This window comes from Eubalaena glacialis, chromosome 14 (genome assembly GCF_028564815.1).
Source record: "Eubalaena glacialis isolate mEubGla1 chromosome 14, mEubGla1.1.hap2.+ XY, whole genome shotgun sequence".
Taxonomy (NCBI): domain Eukaryota; kingdom Metazoa; phylum Chordata; class Mammalia; order Artiodactyla; family Balaenidae; genus Eubalaena; species Eubalaena glacialis.
The window spans coordinates 22,274,133-22,301,392 of record NC_083729.1 but is presented as its reverse complement, the minus strand read 5'-3'; the positions used below and the strand labels follow the sequence as shown (position 1 = coordinate 22,301,392).

At 36.9% G+C, this 27,260-nt stretch overlaps 1 protein-coding gene across 3 annotated transcripts in view; it reads right to left on the bottom strand.

Moving 5' to 3' along the window:
* Window positions 1-27,260, bottom strand: part of BABAM2 (BRISC and BRCA1 A complex member 2) — a 435,974-nt gene that overhangs the window by 332,486 nt on the left and 76,228 nt on the right. For all 3 annotated transcript variants that reach the window (XM_061210583.1, XM_061210581.1, XM_061210582.1), the window contains exon 4: window positions 18,108-18,202. In XM_061210583.1, coding sequence (XP_061066566.1) covers window positions 18,108-18,202 — 95 coding nt within the window. The remainder of the gene's footprint in view (window positions 1-18,107; window positions 18,203-27,260) is intronic.

Here is a 27,260-nt window from a genome sequence, read left to right as displayed (position 1 = left end):
ACACCACGATTAAGTGGGGTTTATCCCAGGAATGCAAGGATTCTTCAATATACGCAAATCAATCAATGTCATAAACCATATTAACAAATTGAAGGAGAAAAACCATATGATTATCTCAATAGATGCAGAAAGAGCTTTTGACAAAATTCAACACCCATTTATGATAAAAACCCTCCAGAAAGTAGGCATAGAGGGAACTTTCCGCAACATAATAAAGGTCATATATGACAAACCCACAACCAACATCATTCTCAATGGTGAAAAACTGAAACCATTTCCTCTAAGATCAGGAACAAGAAAAGGTTGTCCACTCTCACCACCATTACTCAACATAGTTTTGGGAGTTTTAGCCACAGCAATTAGAGAAGAAACAGAAATAAAAGGAATCCAAATCAGAAAAGAAGAAGTAAAGCTGTCACTGTTTGCAGATGACATGATACTATACATAGAGAATCTTAAAGATGCTACCAGAAAACTACTAGAGCTAATCAATGAATTTGGTAAAGTAGCAGGATACAAAATTAATGAACAGAAATCTCTTGCATTCCTATATACTAATGATGAAAAATCTGAAAGAGAAATTAAGGAAACACTCCCACTTACCATTGCAACGAAAAGAATAAAATATCTAGGAATAAACCTACCAAGGAGACAGAAGACCTGTATGCAGAAAACTATAAGACACTGATGAAAGAAATTAAAGATGATACTAACTGATGGAGATATATACCATGTTCTTGGATTGGAAGAATCAACATTGTGAAAATGACTATACTACCCAAAGCAATCTACAGATTCAATGCAATCCCTATCAAACTACCAATGGCATTTTTCACAGTACTAGAACAAAAAATTTTACAATTTGTATGGAAACACAAAAGACCCCAAACAGCCAAAGCAATCTTGAGAAAGAAAAACGAAGCTGGAGGAATCAGGCTCCCGGACTTCAGACTATACTACAAAGCTACAGTAATCAAGACAGTATGGTACTGGCACAGAAACAGAAATATAGATCAATGGAACAGGATAGAAAGCCCAGAGATAAACCCATACACATATGGTCACCTTATATTTGATAAAGGAGGCAAGAATATACAATGGAGAAAAGACAGCCTCTTCAATAAGTGGTGCTGGGAAAACTGGACAGCTACATGTGAAAGAATGAAATTAGAACATTCCCTAACACCACACACAAAAATAAACTCAAAATGGATTAGAGACCTAAATGTACGGCCAGACACTATAAAACTCTTAGAGGAAAACGTAGGCAGAACACTCTATGACATAAATCACAGCAAAATCATGTTTGACCCATCTCCTAGAGAAATGGAAATAAAAACAAAAATAAACAAATGGGACCTAATGAAACTTAAAAGCTTTTGCACAGCAAAGGAAACCATAAACAAGACGAAAAGACAACCCTCAGAATGGGAGAAAATATTTGCAAACAAAGAAACTGACAAAGGATTAATCTCCAAAATATACAAGCAGCTCATGCAGCTCAATATCAAAACAACAAACAACCCAATCCAAAATGGGCAGAAGACCTAAATAGACATTTCTCCAAAAGAGATATACAAATTGCCAACAAACACATGAAAGGATGCTCAACATCACTAATCATTAGAGAAATGCAAATCAAAACTACAATGAGGTATCACCTCACACCAGTCAGAATGGCCATCATCAAAAAATCTACACACAATAAATGCTGGAGAGGGTGTGGAGAAAAGGGAACCCTCTTGCACTGTTGGTGGGAATGTAAATTGATACAGCCACTATGGAGAACAGTATGGAGGTCCCTTAAAAAACTAAAAATAGAACTACCATACGACCCAGCAATCCCACTACTGGGCGTATACCCTGAGAAAACCATAATTCAAAAAGAGTCATGTACCACAATGTTCATTGCAGCTCTATTTACAATAGCCAGGACATGGAAGCAACCTAAGTCTCCATCGACAGATGAATGGATAAAGAAGATGTGGCACATGTATACGATGGAATATTACTCAGCCATAAGAAGAAATGAAATTGAGTTATTTGTAGTGAGGTGGATGGACCTAGAGTCTGTCATACAGAGTGAAGTAAGTCAGAAAGAGAAAAACAAATACCATATGCTAACACATATATATGGAATCTAAAGGAAAAAAAAAAAGGTTCTGAAGAACCTAGGGGCAGGACAGGAATAAAGACACAGACGTACAGAATGGACTTGAGGACACGGGGAGGGGGAAGGGTAAGCTGGGACAAAGTGAGAGAGTGGCATGGACATATATACACTACCAGCTGTAAAACAGATAGCTAGTGGGAAGCAGCCGCATAGTACAGGGAGATCAGCTCGGTGCTCTGTGTCCACCTAGAGGGGTGGGATAGGGAGGGTGGGAGGGAGACGCAAAAGGGAGGAGATATGGGGATATATGTATATGTATAACTGATTCACTTTGTTATAAAGCAGAAACTAACATACCATTGTCAAGCAATTATACTCCAATAAAGATGTTAAGAAAAAATATATATATATATGGTCTCTGCCTGCAAGGTGCTCTCGGAATGGCAGAGGAGACAAAAAATGTAAACAAACAACAACTGGACAAAATAGTAGTGCTACAGAGGTATATATAATGTGTTATGACAATACACAATATTGTAACAATATGCTACAATATTTCTCTATTTATGTTTAAGTTCTGTTTCTCCAATTAAATCAAAGTCCTCTTGAAAGGTAGAGTTCTTTATCTCTACTCAATGCTGTATACATGTTAGCCAAAAACAACTTGTATGTTGTTTCACTAAAACATTAATTTCACCTCTATTTTCTTAAGAGAAGTGTGGGTAGAATCCCTGTTCACAGAAATTAGACTTACAAAGATGAATTAATATACTTTCTTAAGCAAGTTATTGTAATATTAAGTAATATTATAATCACCAACTATTAGGTATTAAGAATTCACAAATTATTCCCATTTCACTTAAGTGAAGTTCATTGTTTTCGATGAAAAACAAACTTGAAAGTAAAGAAAAAGGACTGGTTTGAGATACGCTTTTTATGTTCCTGGGGATGCACTAACCATCAGGGACAGGGCAAAAGAACAGAAGCCAATTTTAAAAGATTCTTCAGACGAATTCATCATGTCAAAGGAAAAATGCTTACAATAATATGTAAGGTAAAAGAATATATATTGAAAACTGTAAAGGACATGTATGCGTGTGACAAAGACATAGAAAAATACTGAGAGTAAATCCACTAAAATGTTAATAATACTCATCTCTAAACTGTGGGATTAAGGATTTGTTTTTATTGGTACTTATCTGTATTTTATATGTTGTTAATAATAAAAATACACTGTTATAATTTAAAAATCCAACTCTTTGAGAAGAGTGCTGGAGAGGAAAAAAGGTGATAAAGAGAGGATGACAGAGATGACCAACCAAAGACAATGAACAATCTTCAAAACTGATCATCAAGTAACTCCTCTGAATAAGCAGTTTTTGAACTGAAATGCATCACACGCACGCAGTTCAGTACCTCATTTTCCCAAAAGCATTTTTACAAATTCACTTGAGTAAATCAGAACTGGCAATATATGCTAAATGTTATATTTGCCATTAGATTTCAAAAAATAACTTGGTTTGCCTTTTTTTCATTTGTCTTATAAGAGTGAACATTTTTTTTTTTGGTATTTATTGTTGTTTAACATCTTTATTGGAGTATAATTGCTTGACAATGGTATGTTAGTTTCTGCTTTATAACGAAGTGAATCAGCTATACATATACATATACATATATCCCCATATCTCCTCCCTCTTGCATCTCCCTCCCATCCTCCCTATCCCACCCCTCTAGGTGGTCACAAAGCACCGAGCTGACCTCCCTGTGCTATGAGGTTGCTTCCCACTAGCTATCTGTTTTACAGCTGGTAGTATTCATAAGTCCATGCCACTCTCTCACTTCGTCCCAGCTTACCCTTCCCCCTCCCCATCTCCTCAAGTCCATTCTCTACGTCTGCATCTTTATTCCTGTCCTGCCCCTAGGTTCTTTAGAACCATTCTTTTTTAATATTCCATATATATGTGTTAGCATACGGTATTTGTTTTTCTCTTTCTGACTTACTTCAAGAGTGAACATTTTAAATGTACCTTGTTTGTACTTACAAGATGTTCTGTTTTTCTACAACTGTGCTTTTAAAAGCCTTGTTTGTAACACATGCCTTCAAAATGATATGTGTGTATGCATATGTGTATACATTAATACTCATCTTATTCCACAGTTGGTTATGGTAGCAACACCTTTGAAAAAATAGATGAACTCATAAATCATCATTCCTAGACCAGGGGCCTTCCACTGTCTCCCCTAAGGAGGTACATTTTACAAAGAATAACAATATCAGCATATTTCCTACCTCATAAAATGTTTCCATGGCTGATAAGTAAAAATAGATAATGGTGGAAATACAGTTTTTAACTCATCAGCACATAAACCAAGTTTGCATCGAAATTTCTCGTAATTTTCTCATATTCACTTGGATCATACATTGATGCATCCTTTGAATCCAAGCTGCATTCAGATCAAGAGAACCAGAGATGCCATCTCTAAATAATGTTTACCCTTATTTCTTTCCACCTTAGGAAAATCTATTGGAACTTAAAATCTAGGTTTTCGGGCTTCCCCGGTGGCGCAGTGGTTGAGAATCTGCCTGCCAATGCAGGGGACACGGGTTCAAGCCCTGGTCTGGGAAGATCCCACATGCCGCAGAGCAGCTGGGCCCGTGAGCCACAACTACTGAGCCTGCGCGTCTGGAGCCTGTGCTCCGCAACAAGAGAGGCCGCGATAGTGAGAGGCCCGCGCACCGCGATGAAGAGTGGCCCCCACTTGCCACAACTAGAGAAAGCCCTCGCACAGAAACAAAGACCCAACACAGCCATAAATAAATAAATAAATAAATAAATTTTTTAAAAATCTAGGTTTTCATAAGAGAGGAAGAAGTACACTGTTTTTTGGCATTTTAATAATTTTTATTAATGTTATTGAAATTTTATTAACATTAAGTATTTTTATTATTAATAATGATTTTTCTTAATTCTGTATTCTTGCCAACATAGGAAGTGGTATTTATGGTCCACTAAGGTTTTGTATTTTTGCTTTGTTTGTTTTGTTTTGTTTTTTAATTGGAGTATAGTTGCTTTACAATATTGTATTAGTTTATACTGTACAGCAAAGTGAATTAGCTATAGGTATACATATATCCCCTCTTTTTTGGATTTCCTTCTCATTTAGGTCACCACAGAGCACTGAGTAGAGTTCCCTGTGCTGTACAGTAGGTTCTCATTAGTCATCTATTCTATACATAGTATCAATAGTGCATATAAGTCAGTAAAGGGCAAAACTATATGTAGGACAACTGACTTATGCTTCCAGATCAGATGGAGTGGCTTTGTATAAACCAGCAGTCTCAGTAAGAACAACCAGAAAGCCAGATAGTTGAAGGCATTCGACGTCTGCTGAAGCAATGAGAACTGGAGGGGCTGAGAATTCAGAAAGGAGAGAGCATCAGGGAGAGGTATCCCTGGGACATTTGCAAATTCTGGGCACAGGAAGGAGGCTGAGAAACCAGGCTTTGCACAGCACAAAGTTGCTGCTGGACTCAGAAAAATCATCAGAACAGAGTCCTGAGAGGCCTCAAACATGCAGCCAGTTCCCCTCAAGACATCTGATAAATTCTGGGGCAGCCCAAGGGCAAGAAGCTAAAAATTAAGCAACCACTTCTGAAAAGCAGAGCAGAGTTACCAGCAGGCTTAACAAGACAAAATTTAGAATATGAGATCTCTCAGGGCAAAGATCCATGCTGTGCGGGTGTTCAAATAATTTGATAAATAACATGGTGTCTATTTTAAAATATTTTATTGGCCAAAGCACTTAAAAGGGTCTAAGAACAGTGGCCACTGCAGACTCTTGGTTAAAAACCCTGAAGAGCTCTACTTCAGGAACAGTAGTAAAGCAGAGGTAGACGTACCCTTACCAAACCCATAAACCAGCCTCAACCCAGCAGAGTCCCTGTCTGGATTAAGGTGATCGGTCAACGTGTATCTGCCTATGAGAGGGGACAACGAACTTTCTCTCTAGAAGAAAAGAGCATCACCTGGAGCCTCTATTGTTTTTGAACTGGAATGTCTGACATCCACTCAAAACAACTAGAAACACCAAATACAGAATCATATCATTGATAAAGAAAAAAAGCAGGCAAAACAAATAGACCCAAGAATATTCCAGATATTGGAATTGGTTCATAAGGACTTGAAAATAAATACAATTAGTATGTACAAGAAAATGGAGAAAACTATAGATGAAAAGATAAATTCGCTAAATAACTTATAGAAAAGAACCAAATGGAATTGTAGAATTGAAGAATATATTACCTAAAATTAAGAGCTCTTTAGATGGGTTTAACAGCAAATTAGACACAGCAGAAAAAATAAACTGGAAGGTAAGTTTGGTGTTACATAGTTGTGCTGGTTATTCCCTTATTGCCTCTCATCTCCCAAATCTACTCTTCTTTGTCCTGCTTATGAAACTGGAACTGGGCCCTGTAAACATGTTTCCTCTGTCAGCTGGTGCAATGTTTAGCTTGTCAATAGAAAGTGATGGAGGGACGGTGCAAGGCGTGACAGAAAGGGAGCTTCTTACCCTGGCTCTAGTGCACTTTTCAGAGCTGCACCTATGGTGCAGCTGCTAGAGGCACACAGGAGACCCAGCAGTGCTCACCCTCCAGCCCGTTTAACTGGCACCTAGCCCATTTCTACTTGCCAGCCTTGGCCTACCAGAACCCCCAAGTGAGGGTCTCCATCATCCAGGGGGCTGTAGCCACACCCTCTCCAACAAGGAGGTCAGAGTCCCAGCCTTGGGGGGCTGCAGGGAGCCATGAGAAAAGGGTCTTCCCAGTTTGTTCCTTTTGGGGCATTCTTCCTCTACCCTCCTCAAATTACTGATATGGTTTCTGTCTCCTGACTGAACGCTGACTGACAAAATGGTCAAGTTTCATTTTAAGTGTACCCTGTTTGTACTTTCAAGATGTTCTGTTTTTCTACAACTGTATTTTTAAAGACTTATTTATAACACATACCATCAAAATTATGTGTGTATGCACATGTGTATATATTAACAGTCCGCTCCTTAATCCTCTACACAACGTGAGCCAGTGAGTCCGCCCTTCAGTATACACCCATCAGAAATGCACACTTATGTCCACTGAGACATGCAGAATATTCATAATAGCACTATTCACAACAGCAAAAAAAAAGTGTAAATAATCCAAACGTTGATCAACACTAGAATGGATAAGTGAACCGTGGTACGCTCACACAGTGAAACACTATGAGCAATGAGCAGGCAGCGACAACAACTACACGGGTAAAGCTCCCAAATAAATGTTGAGTGAAAGAAGTCGGGCACACAAGTACATGCTGTTTGATTCCATTTGCAGAAAGATCAAAAAGAGGCAAATTAATAATGGTGAGAAAGTCAGCACAGTGTTTACTCTTGGGCAAGGTGGTCACAGTGATGGGAGAGGGCATGAGTGGGGCTTCTGGAAGCTGGATATGTTCTGTTTCTTGATCTGGGTGCCGATTACATAATGTCTTTACTTTCTGGAAATTTGCCATGCTAGGTAGTTACGATTTGTACACTCTTCTGTAGGCATGTTATTCTTCAATAAGTTACATAAAATGTGTACTATTTATAAACAACCAAATAATATGTTTCTAAGTCCTTGACACTTACTATCCATGGATCTGATAAACTGCTCCTCCTCCATGTCCCCCCAGCACCGTGTGCACATACCTCTATTTCCTGCTCGTATCACCCGAGGCTGCAATTCTGTTCACTTATTTGTCTTGAGCATTATGTCCAGCTTGAGGGTGAAGGATGAGTCTTTTATGGGCCTCAATTGAGGCATTAAACAGATATTTGAAAAATGCAGAGCGTTCTATTTTATAATATGTTAATGGCCGTGGCAATGGAAGTGTCGAGGAACAGCAGCACCACACATCTGGATGGCATTTGTGAACAGTGGGCCATGCAGTCTATCTCAGCTTAGTGCTTTCTTCACATATATTTCAAATATCTTCCATGTACACAGGATACGGACACTATTTTCCATGGACACATTCAAAAGATGTCTTTCTTTAGGTAGCACAGAGAAGAGCAGGGAAGGAGAAGCAACAAGGTGTGAGCACACTACTCTTTCTACACTTACATTCCACAAGCAGAACAGAGTCAGTGAAATAATTACACAACCAGTGGGTAGTACCTGCAGTAGCGTTAGGTTCCCTACCCTGAAGATGCTTGCCGCAAACACAAAATCGTCGTCACCTTCTTCAAACTAGGAAGTCAGATATCAGTGGTTTCTAACCATGCTATAATTGCAACATGTTCTTCTCATTTAAATATATGATCCACCCTTCCTCCTTTATGCAATTTTATTTTAAATTAAAGTGAATTATCACTATTACTTTGGGGGGAAAGAATTTCACAATACCCTCTAAGGCAGCTGAACACACCACACGGTGTTGCAAAAGCGAGGCTGAAAAATCACAGCTTCAGAGTTTCTGTTAACTGATTTTTATCCTACAAATTTCTCAAAAATTGAATCTCTTTCTTCTAGTTTGAAATTTTCATTTAAGACATTTTCTAGTCTTGGAAACCAACAAGTCCCTTAAGGATGCAGAACCTTAAAGGCAAACTGTTCATCTAACAGATACACACTGCGCACCTCTATGCACCAGGTACCCTTCTAGACACTAGGATACAGCAGTGAAGAAAACAAATTCCATTCTCTCAAGAAGCTTCCAATCCAGTGAATAAACAAAGGTGATCATGTATCCCAGTTTACCTGGGACTGTACCGTCTTAGCAGTGAACATACTAAATCCCAGAAAATCCCTCACTCCGGGACAAACAGGGCAGTTGGTCACCTTAGCAGAAACAGATACCTAATAAATAAGCAGCCCCAAATTTATCAAATGGTGATAAAGTGCAGTGAAGAAAATAAAACAGGATAATGATGAGAAAGTAATGGGGAGAGCATTACTACTATTTTGCATAGGGATGTCAGGGCAGGCCTCTCTTATATAATGACATTTGAAGATAGGAGGAGAACAAGCCATTCAGATAACTGGGAGAAGAAAGTTCCAGGCAGAAGGGAATGAAACTGGTAAATAGCAAATAAAAAGTTTCTAAGGAGGTCCTCAGACTTTTGGAGGAATAGCAAGGAGGCCTGTGTGGCTGGAAAAGAGTAAGCACGGAATAGAATGGAAGGAGAAGCAATTATAACCGCTAGAGCAGACCCATCACTTACAGTTCAGCACAAGCTCCAACTTCTTTCTGATGATTTTAATCCTGCAGTTCCAACCCATGATAATTTTCCCTTTTTCATTTTAATGGAGCCTCTGTCTTAATTTAGTGATCATCCTCTCCTCTCATATTATATAATATATATGAAAACACTATGTAATTATCCCACAGCACTTCTTGGTATCAAGTATTCCAGCACTGAAGTATATACACCTATGGCCATTTGTTTTCATGTATCTATGTCTCCCTAAAATTTAGCCTCCTTGAGGTCAAATTCCATATAACACAGTGTTGGACACACAGTGTGTAATCAATAAATACCCACAGATAGGATTTTCCTCAATTTGTCTTTTGTTGATTTTTATGCTTTTTCATTAGTAAAGGAGGGCATCAATAAGTCAGCCTCTTAGTTACAATATGACAGATGAAACAGTATGGCAAACACATAAGACAGAACAGAGTGAAAGCAAAGTCACTGACAAATTCACTTATATGGCAGGGACAGCTCTTTAATCAGCATATGCTTCGGACTTGAGGCTCAAAGCAAAAGTGCAAACAGCAAAAAGCTCTACAAACAACCTCTCCAACCAAGAATCAACTCTTCTTAAGTGTCCCTGAAAAATACTTCTAAGCACAGATTAACTGGATGATTATCATGTTATTGTTGTATTAAAAACTTTCCACCACCAGCCCCAAACCAAATTAACTGCTCCCTCTGCCATGTACTATGTTGTATTCACATGATTTTCTCATATTGTCTATTAAATAAAGTAGTGTGCTAACCCTGCTAACCAGAGAACACATCTAGAGTATAGTTCAGGCTTTTTTTTTTTTAAATTGAAGTACAGTGATTTACAAGTTGTGTTAATTTCTGCTGTATAGTGAAGTGACTCAGTTATACATATATATATTCTTTTCAATATTCTTTTTCATTATGATTTATCACAGGATATTGAGTACAGTTCCTTGTGTTATACAGCAGGATGTTGCTGTTTTTCCATCCTATATATAATAGTTTGCATCTGCTAATCCCAAACTCCTAATTCTTCCCTTCCCCCCATACCCTCCTTGGCAACCACAAGTCTGTTCTCTATGTCTATGGGTCTGTTTCTGTTTCATAGATATGTTCATTTGTGTCATAGTTTAGATTCCACATATAAGTGATATCATATGGTATTTGTCTTTCTCTTTCTGACTTACTTTACTTAGTATGATAATCTCTAGGTCCATCCATGTTGCTGCAAATGGCATTATTTCATTCTTTTTAATGCCTGGGTAATATTCCTATATATATATTCCACATCTTCTTTACCCATTCATCTGTTGACTGATATTCAGGTTGTTTCCATGTCTTGGTTATTGTAAATACTGCTGCTATGAACATAGGGGTGCATGTATCTTTTCAAATTATAGTTTTGTCTGCATATATGCCCAGGAATGGGATTGCTGGTTCATATGGTGTAGAGTTCAGGCTTTATCTCCATTGCTTAGGCCTTAGGTCATAACTTTCAATTAATATTACCTTACATGGTTTGGTGAATAAATTATTAGCATATATAATGTAGAGCAATGAGGCAAATTTTTAAGAAATCTACTAAAATTTATGAATGTTGATCTTAAAAGAAGCTCCCAGACATACTGTAAGCTAATTGCAATGCTGCTTCCATTTCTATCTTATGAAACACTTTAAGTTGAGTTTAAGAGATCAAAGGAAAAGCAATATCAGTATTTTATGACCACATCTCAATATCAAAATATGTAATCACCCAGCTTCCACAACAAACTGATTTACATCAAAAAAGTAGAAAAAGATGAAGAACATAATTCTGTAAAGAGATTTCTGCTCAATAGAAAGAAAAACTTTATGTTAAAAGTTAGAGCTGTAAGGTTGCTGGATACAAGATCAATATACAAAAATCAATTGTTTCTGTATAGTATCAATGTGAAACTGAAAATGAAATTAAAAACAAGTTTATTTACAAAAACAATAAAGTTCTTAGGAATAAATTTAACAAAACAAGTGTAAAACCTGTACTCTGAAAATTACAAAAATTATTAAAAGATATTAACGAAAGACTTAAAAATGTTAAGGCATTTCATGTTCCTGGATTAGAAGACTTAATGTTCTTAAAATGGAAATAATCTCTAGCTGGATATACAGATTAAATGCAATCTCTTCCAAAATCCCAGCTGGATTCCTTGCAGAAATTGACAAGCTGATCCTAAAATTAATATGGAAATGAGAGCAACCCACTAGTCAAAGCAATCTTGGAAAAGAAGAACAAAATTCAAAAACTAATACTTCCCAATTTCAAAACTTATTACAAAGTCACAGAAAGCAAGACAGTGTGGTACGGGTATACAAATTGAGAATTCAGAAACAAACCCACACATTTATAGTCAATTGAGTTTCATAATGCCAAGAATGCCAAAACAATTCAATAAGGAAAAGATAGTCTTTCCAATAAACTGTGCTTGGGGCATCTGTATCTCCACTTGTAAAACAATAAAGCAAGGCCCCTACCTCACAATAAGAGCAAAAATTATTAAACTTGGACTAGGCAATGGTTTCTTAGATATGAAACCAGAAGCACAAACAACAAAAGAAAAAAGACAACTTGGACTTCCTAAAAATTAAAAATTTTTGCCCTTCAAACAATACTATCTAGAAAGTGAAAAAATCCACAGAATGGGAGAAAATTTTGTAAGTCATATATCTTGATAAAGAACTTGTACCCAGAATATATAAAGAACACTTACACCTCAACAATAAAAAGACAAATAACCCAATTTAAAAATGGGCAAAGGATTTGAATAGACATTTCTAAAAAGAAGATAAATAAATGGCCAATTAACAAAGATAAAGATGCAAAACATCATTAGCCATCAGGGAAATGCAAACCAAAAACCACAATGAGATAACCACTTCATACCCACTAGGATGGGTCTAATCATAAAGATAGATAACAATAAGTGTTAGTGAGAATGGGAAGAAACTGGAACACTTATACACCACTGATGGGGATGTAAAATGGTACAGACACTTTGGAAAACAGTCAGGGAGCTCCTCAAAAAGTTAAACATAGTGTTACCATTTGACGCTGTAATTCCACTCCTATATATCCAAAAGGACTAAAAATATGTCCACACAACAGCAGTATTTATAATAGCCAAAATGTGGAAACAACCCAAATGTTCATCAACTGACAAAAGTACAAATAAAATGTGGTACATGTATACAATAGAATATTACTTGGCAATAAAAAATGATGTAGTGATACATGTTACACTGAAAACAGTATGCTAAGTGAAAGAAGTCAGTCACAAAGGACCATATATTATATGATTCCATTTATATGAAATATCCAGAATAGGCAAATCCACAGACAGAAAATATACATTAGTTATTGCTGAGAGTGAACACAGGTGGGGGTGGGGAGGATACGGAAGTGACTGCTAATGGGTCTGGAATTTCTTTTAGAGGTGATGACAATGTTCTAAATTTGACTGTGGTGATAGTTGCACAACTAAAAACCACTGAAATTAATCAAGACAGTATGGTACTGGCACAAAAACAGAAATATAGATCAATGGAACAGGATAGAAAGTCCAGATATAAACCCATACACATATGGTCACCTTATATTTGATAAAGGAGGCAAGAATATACAATGGAGAAAAGACGGCCCCTTCAACAAGTGGTGCTGGGAAAACTGGACAGCTACATGTAAAAGAATGAAATTAGAACACTCCCTAACACCATACACAAAAATAAACTCAAAATGGATTAAAGACCGAAATGTAAGGCCAGACACTATAAAACTCTTAGAGGAAAACATAGGCAGAACACTCTATGACATAAATCACAGCAAGATCCTTTTTGACCTACCTTCTACAGAAATGGAAATAAAAACAAAAATAAACAAATGGGACCTAATGAAACTTAAAAGCTTTTGCACAGCAAAGGAAACCATAAACAAGACAAAAAGACAACCCTCAGAATGGGAGAAAATACTTGCAAATGAAGCAACTGGCAAAGGATTAATCTCCAAAATTTACAAGCAGCTCATGCAGCTCAATATCAAAAAAACAACCCAATCCAAAAATGAGAAGACCTGAATAGACATTTCTCCAAAGATATACAGATTACCAACAAACACATGAAAGGATGCTCAACATCACTAATAATTAGAGAAATGCAAATCAAAACTACAATGAGGTACCTCATACCAGTCAGAATGGCCATCATCAAAAAATCTACAAACAATAAATGCTGGAGAGGGTGTGGAGAAAAGGGAACCCTCTTGCAACTGTTGGTGGGAATGTAAATTGATACAGCCACTATGGAAAACAGTATGGAGGTTCCTTAAAAAACTAAAAATAGAACTACCATATGACCCAGCAATCCCACTACTGGGCATATACCCTGAGAAAACAATAATTCAAAAAAAGTCACGTACCACAATGTCCATTGCAGCTCTATTTACAATAGTCAGGACGTGGAAGCAACCTAAGTCTCCATCGACAGATGAATGGATAAAGAAGATGTGGCACATATATACAATGGAATATTACTCAGCCATAAAAAGAAACGAAACTGAGTTATTTGTAGTGAGGTGGATGGATCTAGAGTCTGTCATACAGAGTGAAGTAAGTCAGAAAGAGAAAAACAAATACCATATGCTAACACATATATATGGAATCTAAAGAAAAAAAAAAAGGTTCTGAAGAACCTAGGGGCAGGACAGGAATAAAGACGCAGACGTAGAGAATGGACTTGAGGACACGGGGAGGGGGAAGGGTAAGCTGGGACGAAGTGAGAGAGTGGCATGGACATATATACACTACCAAATGTAAAACAAATAGCTAGTGGGAAGCAGCACATAGCACAGGGAGATCAGCTCGGTGCTTTGTGTCCACCTAGAGGGGTGGGATAGGGAGGGTGGGAGGGAGACGCAAAAGGGAGGAGATATGGGGATATATGTATATGTCTAGCTGATTCACTTTGTTATAAAGCAGAAACTAACACACCATTGTAAAGCAATTATACTCCAATAAAGATGTTAAAAAAAAAACACTGAATTATACACTTTAAATAGGTGAATTGTATGGCATATAAATTATGTCTCAATAAAGAAGTTATTTTTAAAAAATCAGAGCTAGTCCCAAAATGGAAAATGATACCTCACTGGAAATAATGTCAAGCAAAGGCAAATGGCCTTCTATTGGAGATATTACTGTAAGAGATGGATTCAATTAGTGGTTCCCAATAGCAGTTCACAGACTAACACATAAAAATCACCCAGGGAACTTAATGACTCTGTGGCTCCCTAAAGCATCTATCTAATTCAGTATGTCCAGTGAGGTTCAAAAATTTGTATTTTTAACAGGCTTCCTAAATTATTCTAGCAAAACAAGTGTAAAACAAAACAAGTGTAAAACAAAACAAGTGTAAAACCAGAAGTGGGACCAACTGTATCATTAAGATCCTAACAATAATTTTATGATTCCCTGATATCTATGAGATACCTATCTCTAGATCTGGTATCTATCTAGTACTTTCCATTCAGCTGAGAATCTCAAAGTCCATAATGAAATTCACCTTCCTGAATGAAGAGTCTGAGTTTAGAAAAAAGTGGCTTCATCAGATGGATTAGAGCACCTCATATATTTTTATTAACCTTATGTGTATCCTTTAAGCTACTTCAAACCGTTCTTTGCAAAGATACAGGGCACCCTCCAGAGCTGTGTAGACCTCACCCAGCTAGTGCAGCGTGTATCCTGGTTGCTTATCTAGGCTTGTCCAGCTGACTGGTCCATAAAGAAGCACTGGGTAACCTGCCTGAGGCCTTAGATAAACTATAGCTAAAGAGAGGTGTTCCCCTAGATTTGTAATCTTTCTTTTAGATATAGTGCTTTGTTTTTTTGGCTGTTCTTTTTCAGCTAATTTCTCAAAAACATTTATGATAACTTCACTCAAAACTAAACATCAGGGGACTTCCCTGGTGGTGCAGTGGTTAAGACTCCAGGGGGCCCAGGTTCCATCCCTGGTCAGGGAACTAGATCCCACATGCATGCCACAACTAAGAGTTCGTATGCCACAGCTAGGGAGCCTGTGTGCTGCAACTAAGGGGTCAGTGAGCCACAACTAAGAAGCCCACGAGCCGCAACTGGGGAGCCCACCTGCCGCAACTAAGACCCGGTGCAACCAAATAAATAAATAAATAAAAATAAAATAAAATATGCACCATTAAATAAATAAATAAATAATAAAAAGTTTACACTTATAAAAAAAAGAAAAAAAAAAAACTAAACATCAGAAGAGTGAAGTTATAATATCAACTCCAACACAACAATATGGTCGATTTCCCAGATGAATGGATAAAGAAGATGTGGCACATATATACAATGGAATATTACTCCGCCATAAAAAGAAATGAAATTGAGTTATTTGTAGTGAGGTGGATGGACCTAGAGACTGTCATACAGAGTGACGTAAGTCAGAAAGAGAAAAACAAATACCGTATGGTAACACACATATATATGGAATCTAAAAAAAAAAAAAAAATGGTTCTGAAGAACCTAGGGGCAGGACAGGAATAAAGACACAGACGTAGAGAATGGACTTGAGGACATGGGGAGGGGGAAGGGTAAGCTGGGACGAAGTGAGAGGGTGGCATGGACATATATACACTACCAAATGTAAAATAGATAGCTAGTGGGAAGCAGCCGCATAGCACAGGGAGGTCACCTCGGTGCTTTGTGTCCACCTAGAGGGGTGGGATAGGGAGGATGGGAGGGAGATGCAAGAGGGAGGAGATATGGGGATATATGTATACATATAGCTGATTCACTTTGTCATACAGCAGAAACTAACACACCATTGTAAAGCAATTATACTCCAATAAAGATGTTAAAAAAATAAAATAAATCTAGGTCGATTTCCTGAATATTAAAACAGAAAAGTGGAATAAGATAAAACTTTAGGTCCTTTCTAGCTTTTAAAGGCTATACTCTCACCAAAATAAATAGAGAGATAGACAGATAGATAGAAAGATAACGTCTATACTCACAATCCTTGCTAATATTGAAGATGTGCCTTGTAAATTTTAAAGGCAATTCCAAAAAGAGAAATTGTAAACATATATTTCTTATCCTTTCCATCATAGTGTTCCCTCTTGCATCATCCTAGCTCAAAGCCCCTTCCCCCCCATAGATTTTTACAACAGTCCTCAATCTCTCTTAATCCATTATACAGACCACACTGCTGTTAGATAATTCTCCAAGTATCATTTCCTTCAGTGGCTCTTAACCTAGCATTCAATGCATTCCACAATCCTATCCCAAGTTATCTTTCTAACCTTTTCTAGCCCTTCCTTATATTAACTTACTTTTCAGCAAACCTGTCAAGTACCTTCTTCTACAATATATTATACATATCATTTGTTTATGTCATTCCCCTTACTTGAAATACTCTGTGCCACACTCCCCACTTCTCTTCCATTCTTCAAGTATTATTATAAGTTTCACCTCCGCAACAAAGCCTTTTCTGACAAGCTTCTTTAAACTTCTGGAGCTCTTAGCCTGTAATATATCTTTGGCATTTAGCATATGCTACCTTCCACTGGGCGTATTTAATACAGGACAGATCTGTAGGGGTACTTCTGCCTTATTTTCTCCAGGTAAGGCCTTCAGCTTCAATATGGGGTGAATTTGTAACACAAAGCATCTAAAGGGACCATACTTAAACTACAATTTTTTAAAAAATCAACTAAAGTAACAGTTTATGTGTAATTATCAGAAATTTTGCAACAAACCCACCCTACTCTTGCCAACTGTATTTTTACAGCTGTGTTCCAAAATTTAAGATAATTCTTTAGGTTTGGGTTAGTACTTCCTGTTTAATACTTCCCTTTTAAAAAAGGGAGGGGGGGACAAGATTTCAAAGCAAGTCCTCAAACTTTTAATTATAAAACTTCAATGAGACAAAAAAAAATTTCCAAAAAACAAAACTAAGAACATAGTTTTTGAACAATAATAGAACCTCTTATGGTATAGGCATCATAGCAAATTCAAACTTGAAAAGGGAAAGAGAGAGACATTTTGTCTGGTCAGACCTTTTAAACAAAATGGCACATGCTTTTCTCCACTAGCCATGAAAAAAACATTTTTTATACAAACCACATGTGCTCTGACAAGTACTACCATCCTTTTCTCTGCTTTAAATCCAGAAACATTTTACTTCAACTACAAAGTTTTTGGTCTTGCTTAATAAAGAACACTTAATCTGGTCTTTACCCTTCTGATAATAATACTGAGAAAATGCAGATGTAAGTCCAAATTTGCCACTTTCACTTCTATACAAAAAAAGGCTTCCTGAAGAGCCAAGAAACACGCCCCTAACAAGCCCCGTGATGAAGTGTTAGTAAACATTAGAAAATTGATTGCAGGCATGAAATATTAAGTTAAAACAAAGAAAATGTTTTCAACATGTCTCCTTCAGCTGAAGTAAATATATTTTAACCAATATGCTAGAGGTTTTCATTAATTCAAAATAGTCTGAAAGTAAAACTGCAATGAAAAAAAATCTCTTATTATTTTGGCACATAACGAGTTACACTTATTTCATAGGACAGAGAAAAAAGGGGTGGAAAAAAATCCATATGTTCAGCAAGTGTATCTGTTAAAGAATTATCAAAAGCTAACTTTATTCTCCTTTCAGCAAACAGAGATCATCCAAACAGGCCTGCAGTACTCACATGCAGAGCCGAGGGGTCTGGCAGGAACTCAGCATCTTCTCCAAAGATAAAGTCGGGAGGCAGCTCTGGGTACTGGGCATTGAAAATGATATCCCCTGAAATAAAAGAAAATGTCAGCCCTTCTTATTTCCTTGCAAATGTATGAATGATCTGAGGAGTGCATCAGAAAAACTTCTAAAAGAAGTTTATATTAGTTTAACAAAAATACTGAAAAGCACTTTCAGAAACAAAAGAACTGATATCTTCTTTTAAATTAACATCCACAGCGTGCAATCAGAAAGTGTTACCTCCTAATACACTATAAATATAAATACCCACGTAGAAAAGTAGAAGCAATGACATCCAAAGTACAGGCAGATTTTGTTAATAGGAAACATTACTGTCCAATCACTGCCTGCTAATTAATAAGCCTTTATCAAGGACTGATTTTCTAAAGATAAAGTCCTTGTCTTGAAGAAATTAAACACACAAATCTTTGGTATAATGGAAAGAACATTTGGCTTGGAGTCCAAAAAGTCAGATTTAAAACCACAGGATCTCCTAATTATTTATTAGTTCAAGTCATTTGGGCAAGTTTTAACTTCTTTAGAGTTCAGTTTCCTCATCAGTAAAAAGAAGATATAATAGTACTGACATCACAGATTTGTTGTGAGGGTAAAAAGAGATAGCATGTCTAGCTAGGTGTCTGGCATATGATAAGCACTCAACAAGTCATACAGGAGTACTACTATTGTTAGTAACAGTGTTATTACTATTGAAAGTATTATATTGAAGCATAAGATAAATTACAAAAGCTCCTTGGCAAATTTGTACTATAAGTTCTTCTACCTCTCTGTTCCTCTCCTTTCTCCTTCTTTAGCTTCCTTTTTTTTCCCTCTGCTCACCCCAAGAATCAGCCCTCATCATTCCACTAACACCAACAAGCAGATTAGTATATCCACAATCTAACACACATACTGGGTTCTAGTGTATAAGAGTGTGTATACTTGTATACATGCCCACAACCTCTGTACCCATGCACACACATAGTGTTGTATCAGTCCAGTCATTTTTACTGCTCAAACAATAATATCTTCATAGTGACATCTAAATTCAAACATTCAGAATTCAGTTTTCATTTGAGCCTTTCTAACCCTGTGTACTATGTATTTCAACTTCAAACTCAACAAGTCTAAAAACATGCTCATGACTATCCCTTTTCTCACTCCTCTCTTCCCCTAACTGACTTCCCCATTTCTAGGGATGGCACTGCTACTCCTTAATCACCTATGCTGAAACTTTAATGTCATCTTTGAACTGACCCACACCCTTTATACTCTTAGAAAACAAGTCATCTCAATTTTTTCCCCAAAATGTTTCTCATATGCATATTTCCTACTGCTAACAGCTCAACCCAGGCCCAGATGACTTAGTCCATACAGTTATGCATCCAAAGAACAAAAATTTGAACTCTCCTCTAAGGCACTATGCTGGGCATGAAAGATCAAACAAAAAACTCTGTTTTTAAGGACTCAACAGACTAGAATAATTACTACCATGCCCTCTTAAATGGTCTCCCAATACGTCCAGCCCATAATACATACTATCATAAAATAAATCTTAAAGTACTGCTTTGCCCCAAAACATCCTAGCTCAAAAAATTCCAATGGTTCTCTAATGTCAAATGGAGTAAGAGCAAACTTTTCAAACTGGCATTTAAGGCCTCCAAAACACAATGTTCCTTATTTATCCACCCTTCTCTCTATCTACAAGCCGATACCAATTTTCTATTCCAATCAACATGATCCACTCGCTGACCTCCAAACTATGACACCTAGTTGAAATGCTCTTTCCCCTTGCTCAGTTCTTACTCATCCTGTATGAGCCCTCTTAATTACCTTCTCTTGCATGAAGCCTTCCCTAATAAATCCAGTACACACTGATCATTGTTACTTCTGAAATTCAACAATACTGATTGGTTATGCCATTCAGTGAGTATTTAACTGTAGTCTTATATTGGTTTCGTAGCTCCATTAATTTTAAAAATTCATAATAAACACATGGTACATGTGAGGCACTATGATACATACCATGTCAATACAAAGATGGTTATCCTCAAGGAGCTTACATTTAGTGAGGGGGACAGAACATATACACTGCAGCACAAATACACAGCAGTACAAAGTAAGTACATATACTTGATCTTCCTAAATATCTTGTAAGCATTCAGAGAATAAATATGCTCTTATACTTATTTCATGTCTTCTCCGACAGGGCAAAGTACAATAGATACAGAATATATTCAAGAAATGCTCAATATATGAAAGAAATTCTGTTCTCTGAATTGGGTATCTAAGTACTGACAAAATCTACAGTAAAGAATAGGGCTTCCCTGGTGGTGCAGTGGTTAAGAATCTGCCTGCCAATGCAGGGGACACAGGTTCAAGCCCTGGTCCAGGAAGATCCCACATGCCGCAGAGCAACTAAGCCCGTGCGCCATAACTACTGAGCCTGCATTCTAGAGCCTGCGAGCCACAACTACTGAGCCTGCGTGTCACAACTACTGAAGCCCGTGAGCCTACAGCCCGTGCTCCATAACAAGAGAAGCCACCACAATGAGAAGCCCGCGCACCGCAATGAAGAGTAGCCCCTGTTCACCACAAATAGAGAAAACCCGTGCGCAGCAACGAACACCCAACGCAGCCAAAAATAAATAAATAAATTTATTTAAAAAAAAAAAAAGAATAAAGTATGGAAGAGTTACTTCCACCACTTTCTGTGGGGAATAAATCTAAACAAGAAAATATACTCTTCAGAAGTTGGGTGTGGAATTAAATTATCAAAAGTAGTACAATCACTACCTCTCCTTCACCCTACCACAATCATTATCCCTGGTTTTAACTATATCTATTACAAATTATAAACCTCCTTCAAGTGTTCTAACTATAAAGCATTACCCCAAGCCAAGACTAAGAGGCAAAGACAATATAAATGTACTGATTACTCATTCTTACTCAACTATACCCATAAGTTAATAGAACAGAGGCATTAAAGTTTTGGAAAAAGCCAAGCTAGAATGTATTGTGCCTTGATGTTCAAAAAATAAATAGCATGCTAAATTCCAATAGAAGAAATTTTATTACTTTTGTTACTACAGGAGGACACAAAGCTGGATTTTCAAGTTCTCAAAGGAGCACTGTCAGTAATACATATTTCCAAACCACTAAACATTAGAAATCTGATCCAAGGATATCTGCTCTTGCCAATTCTATTCAACACTGTACTGGAGGTTCTAGCCAGGGCAATTAGGCAAGAAAAAGAAATGAATGGCATCTAGATTGGAAAGAAAAACTAAACTTATCTCTATCCACAGATGACATGATCTTGCATATAGAAAACCCTAAAGAATTCACACACACACACACACATACACACACACACACACAAAACTATGAGAACTAATAAACAAGTTTCACAAGGTTGCAAGATACAAGATAGATGTATAAAATCAACTGCTTTTCTATACACTACTAACAAACAATCCAAACATAAAGTTAAGAATATAATTCCATTCACAACAACATCAAAAAGAATGAAATACTTAGGAATAAACTTAACGAAAGAAGTGTTAAGACTTGCACTTTAAAAACTACAAAACATTGTTGAAAGACTTTAAAGAAAGCCTACGTATATGGGAGATGAACAACTCATGTTCATGGATCAGGAGACTTAATATTGTTAAGATGGCAATACTATCTAAATTAATCTACAGATTTCATGCAATCCTGCTGGCTTATTTTTTTGCAGAAATTGACAAACCAATCCTAAAAGTCATATGGAAATGCAAGGGATCCACCATGGCCAAAAAGTAATCCTGAAAAAGAGCAAAGTTGAAAGACTCACACTTCCCAATTTCGAAATTTATTACAAAGCCACAGTGATCAAGACAGTGTGGTAATGACATAAGGACAGACATACAGATCAATGGAACAGAATTCAGACTCTGGAAATAAACTTTCATATTTATAGTCAACTGATTTTTGCCAAGGGTGCCAAGACAATTCAGTGGGGCAAAAAGAGTTTTCCATCATTTGACACCCATAAGGATGACTATTAAAGATAAAAGAGAGAGAGAATATAACAAGTGTTGGAGAGGTTGTGGAGAAACTGGAACCCCTGTGCACCACTGGTGGGAACGTAAAATGATGCAGCTGCTACGGAAAACAATATGGCAGTACCTCAAACATTTAAAAATACAATTACCATATGATCCAGCAATTCTACTCTGGGTATATATTCAAAAGAAGTGAAATCAGTGTTAGCGTCTCAAACAAATATTTTCATACTCAGGTTCACAGCAGCATTATTCACGATAGACTAATGAAAACAACACAAGTGTCCATCGACAGATGAATGGATAAACAAAATGCAGTGTACAAATACAACGGAATATTAATCAGCTTTAAAAAAGGACATTCTGGGACTTCCCTGGCAGACCAGTGGTTAAGACTTTGCCTTCCAATGCAGGGGGTACGGGTTCAACTCCTGGTCAGGGAGCTAAGATCCCACATGCCTTGTGGCCAAAAAACCAAAACATAAAACAGAAGCAATATTGTAACAAATTCAATAAAGACTTTAAAAATGGTCCACACACACACATACACACACACACACACACACACACAAAGACATTTTGACACATGGTATAATATGGATGAACCTTGAGGACGTTATGGAAAGTGAAATAAGCCAGTCATAAAAAACACAAATACTGTACAAGTTCACTTATATGAGGTACCCAGAGTAGTCAAATTCATAGAGGCAGAAAGGAGAATGGTGGTTAGCTGGAGCTGGGAGAAGGGGAGAATGGGAAGTTGTTGTTCAAAGGGTACAGAGTTTCAGTTTTGTAAGATGAAAAGAGTTATGGAGATTGCACCACAATGTGAATGTACTTAACACTACTGAGATGTTTGTTATATATATTTTACACAATTTTTAAAAAATTTTTAAATAAAAGAGTCTGCTATAGACTGAATGTTTGTGTCCCTTTAAAATTCATATGTTGAAACCTAATCCCCAGTATGACAGTACTTGTAGGTGGGCCTTTGTGGGTGATTAAGTCATAAGGGCAGAGCCCTCATGAATGGGATTAGTGCCCTTATAAAAGAGAACCAAGAGAAGGCCCCTCCCGCTTCTGCCATGTGAGGTTATAACAAAAAGACAGACTGTTTATGAACCAGGAAGAAGACCCTCACCACTGACTCTGCCAGCACCTTCATCTCAGACTTCCCAGCCTCCAGAACTGTGAGAAATAAACATCTGTTGTTTAAGCCACCCAGTGTATGGTAATCTGTTATAACAGCCTGAACAGACTAAGACAGAGTCTTTTCAACAAATGGTGCTGGGAGAACTGGATAGCCACATGCAAAAGAATGAACTTGAGTCCCAACTCATACCATATACAAAAATTAACTCAAAATGGATCTAAGACCTAAGTGTATGAGCAAAAACTATAAAAATCTTCAAAGAAAACATACGAGTAAATCTTCATAACTAGGCAATGTTTTCTTAGATGATAAATCAAAAGCACAAGCAACAAAAGTAGATAAACTGGACTTCATAAAAATTTAAAACTTTTGTCCTTCAAAGAACAATACCTAGAAAGTGAAAAGACAACCCACAGAATGGGAAAAAATTTGGATTTGGGATTTGGCAAATCACATATCTGATAAAGGACTCATACCCAGAATATAAAGAACCCTTTTACTTCAACAATAAAAGGCAAACAACCCAATTAAAAATGAGCAAAGGATTTGAATAGACATTTCTCCAAAGAAGATACATAAATGGTCAATAAACGTATGAAAAGATGCTCAACATCATTTGTCATTAAGGAAATGAAAATCAAAACCACAGTAAGATACCACTTCAGACCCACTATGATGGCTACAATCAAAAAGACAAATAATGACAAGTTTTGGTGAGGCTGTGGAGAAACTGGAACCCTCATACAGTGCTGGTGAGAATATAAAACAGTGCCATCACTTTGGAAAATAGTTTGGCAATCCTCAGAATGCTAAACATAGAGTTACTTCAGGACCCACCAATTCCATTCCTAGGTATATACCCAAGAAAAATGGAAACGTATGTCCACACAAAGACTTGCACATGAATGTTTGTAGCAGCATTATTCACAATAGCCAAAAAGAAACAACTCAGTGTTCATCAACTGATAAATGGATAAATAAAATGTGGTATATACATATAGTAGAATATTATTCAACTATTAAAAAAAAGAAAAAAGAAGTACTGATATATGCTACAATGTGGATAAACCTTGAAAACTTTATGCTAAGTGAAAACAGCCGGACACAAAAGGCCACATATTGTATGATTGTTGGGTAATTCCACTTCTATGAAATGTCCAGAATATGTAAATCCATAGCGACAGAAAGTAGATTAATGGTTGCCAGGGGCCTGGAAAGGGGGGAGTGGGGAGTTACTGCTAACAAGCACAAAGTTTCTTTTTGTGGGGATGAAAATGTTCTGGAATTTGTGTTGATGGTTGCACAACTTCGTGAATGTATTAAAAACCACTAAATTGTACATTTCGAAGAGTGAATTGCATGGTATGTGAATTATATCTCAATAAAGCCATTGTTTTTTTTTAATCTGATACAAAAATTCATCCCATTTTAATCCAAACTTAAACACAAATAAATTAGAAAGTGTTTACTCAACGGTTATGAGTAAATTATTTTTTATAAATAAAATCATCTTGAAAATGCAATTGGAGAGTTCTCCATTTAAAGAAATTCTGCAATGAGTCCTTTTTAAAAGCAAAGAATGTTTTTATAAGATGAATACTTACAAAGACCTTTATTTTTCAAGAAGTTCCCCAAATGGGTCCTTTTAAAGGAGAGTACTGGGGAGTGTTAATTTTTTTTTAATTTTCATTGATTTGAAAAAATTTTTTAAAGCTGCCAAAATTATTTAAATATGCAATAAATTTTTTAAAGGAAACAATGTATACCAATTATTACACCCTCAACTGAAAGGATCCTTTTAGAGAGAAAGAAAATAGAGAGATTACCATATTACACATAGTAAAAATATTATACAAGTAATTTTCAAAACAAAGAAATAAATATCTTTCAGAATTTCACACTCTTACATTTCAGAATTTCTCAAAATCTTACTTTCAACCTCAAAGAACTCCTAAAACACTCCACCTTAATACTCTATAGCCTCTTGGGAATAAAATGCAGCAATCTTTCCTTGCTAGGGAGAATGGTCAGTAAATCAGACGAGAACATTTATTAAAAACCCACCATGCACAGATGCACATATTAGATACCTGGGGAGTTATCTAGGAAGTAGAAAACATAGTCCCTGACCTCAAGGCAGAGATGGTGGAAAAAGACCAACACAAATCATGGAGAAGAGCAATAACATTGCATTTCCTTTATTTCACCCTGGAGAAGATGATACAAACACAGAGTACAGATCACTTGGATACTGCTTACTCCAACTTTTCATAAAAAGGAAGGGCAGGCAAGAGAACAAAGAAATAAAAATAGGATCAGAGGTGATATAAGGTGAGGTTAAGAAAGAAACAAACAAAGAAACAAAACACCTAGAATGGCTAGAAGTATAACAAACACCTAACAACAAAATGGCAGTTTCAAGTCTTATTTTTCATGATTCCCTGAAAATTGACAGACTACCACTGTAGGACCAATGGGGCAGGAAAACTTCTCTTTGAAAATACACATCTACAATTCTTCATAGAAATCACAATCGGTGCTAGAAAGTTTTTATTTACATGCTGTGCCTTGGCAGCTGACACTCTTCAGAGCATATCAGCACCATCTCAGGAAGGCCCAATCACCAGATCCACAGAGCGGGCCACGTGTCCTGCTCCCCGGTTACAGAAGGAACACAGCTTGTCCACAAGCTCCTTTCCTTATTCTTATAGTATAGTGCTATTTTGTCTATCTTAAGCTTAAATAACTGCCAGGAAAACACAGTTTCAAAGAAGCAATTCAAATGGTAAATAACTGGTATTTTGCCAATGATGGAAGAATTATTCCTATCAGTGGCTACATAAAATGATTATTTACTGAAACTCCCAATTATGGGAAGTAAGGGTCAGACAAGAGTCTTGTGGAAATGCTAGGCTGAAGGAGATTTTCAACAGAAAGGCAGGTTTAAGCAACAGTTTTACAAAAGATTTTGGAGAGGTTAACTTATTTCCGAAAGTTAGTTCTAACTCTTGATAGTGTTTCCTTACACTGAAATGCAACCTATCTTTCTCTGAAAATTTCATATACTGGTTCTTAGGAATTTATGGAACAAGTGTAGTTTCACTTTAATATCAGAGCCCTTCAATTATTTGCAGGCAGTTCTTGAGACCTCTCTTTCAACCCCACCATGAGTCACCTCTTGACCAGGTTAAATATCCCAGTTTCTTTCACAATTCCTCTTATGACTTGGTCTCCATTTCCTTTATCACTGTCTCCTCTCTCTTCTCTGCATGTGTACCAGTTTGTCAACAGTCCTCTTAGAGGGTAATACCCAGAACCAAACACAAGATTCCAGGTGTGCTCTAAAGAACACAGAATCAAGTAAAAAAAAAATCCATGCCTTCATTTTAGATACTAAACTTCTATTAATAAATACCACTGCAAATTGAAGTAGCTTTTTTGGCAGCCATATCAATGTTAACTCATATTACGCGTCCTATCAACTAAAAGCCCCAAAATTTTACATATACACTAATGCTAAGCCATATATCCCTCATTCTTAACTTGGATACCTGAATTTCGGAAGCCATTTCAGGAGTTTAAATTTATCTCTATTACATTTCAATCTTGTTAGATTCACCTCTCTATTTACAACCCATCAGAATATTCTTAGGTTCTATTCCAATTTAGGGCTGGCACCCTCACTTTTAAGTTATACACAGACTGGCTAACCATGCTTCTGGGAAACTCCCTCTCTGGCAGCCACAGTTCAATTATCAGTACCTCTTGGGTGCAATCATTCAAACAATAATATTTACCCCCAAATACTACAAACCTGCAGCATTGGAGCCAACAGGCTGTTGGGTGGGACTGACAGCAGCCTCCGGGAGGGCTCACGCCAATGAGTCCTCCCCAGAACTGCCGCTGC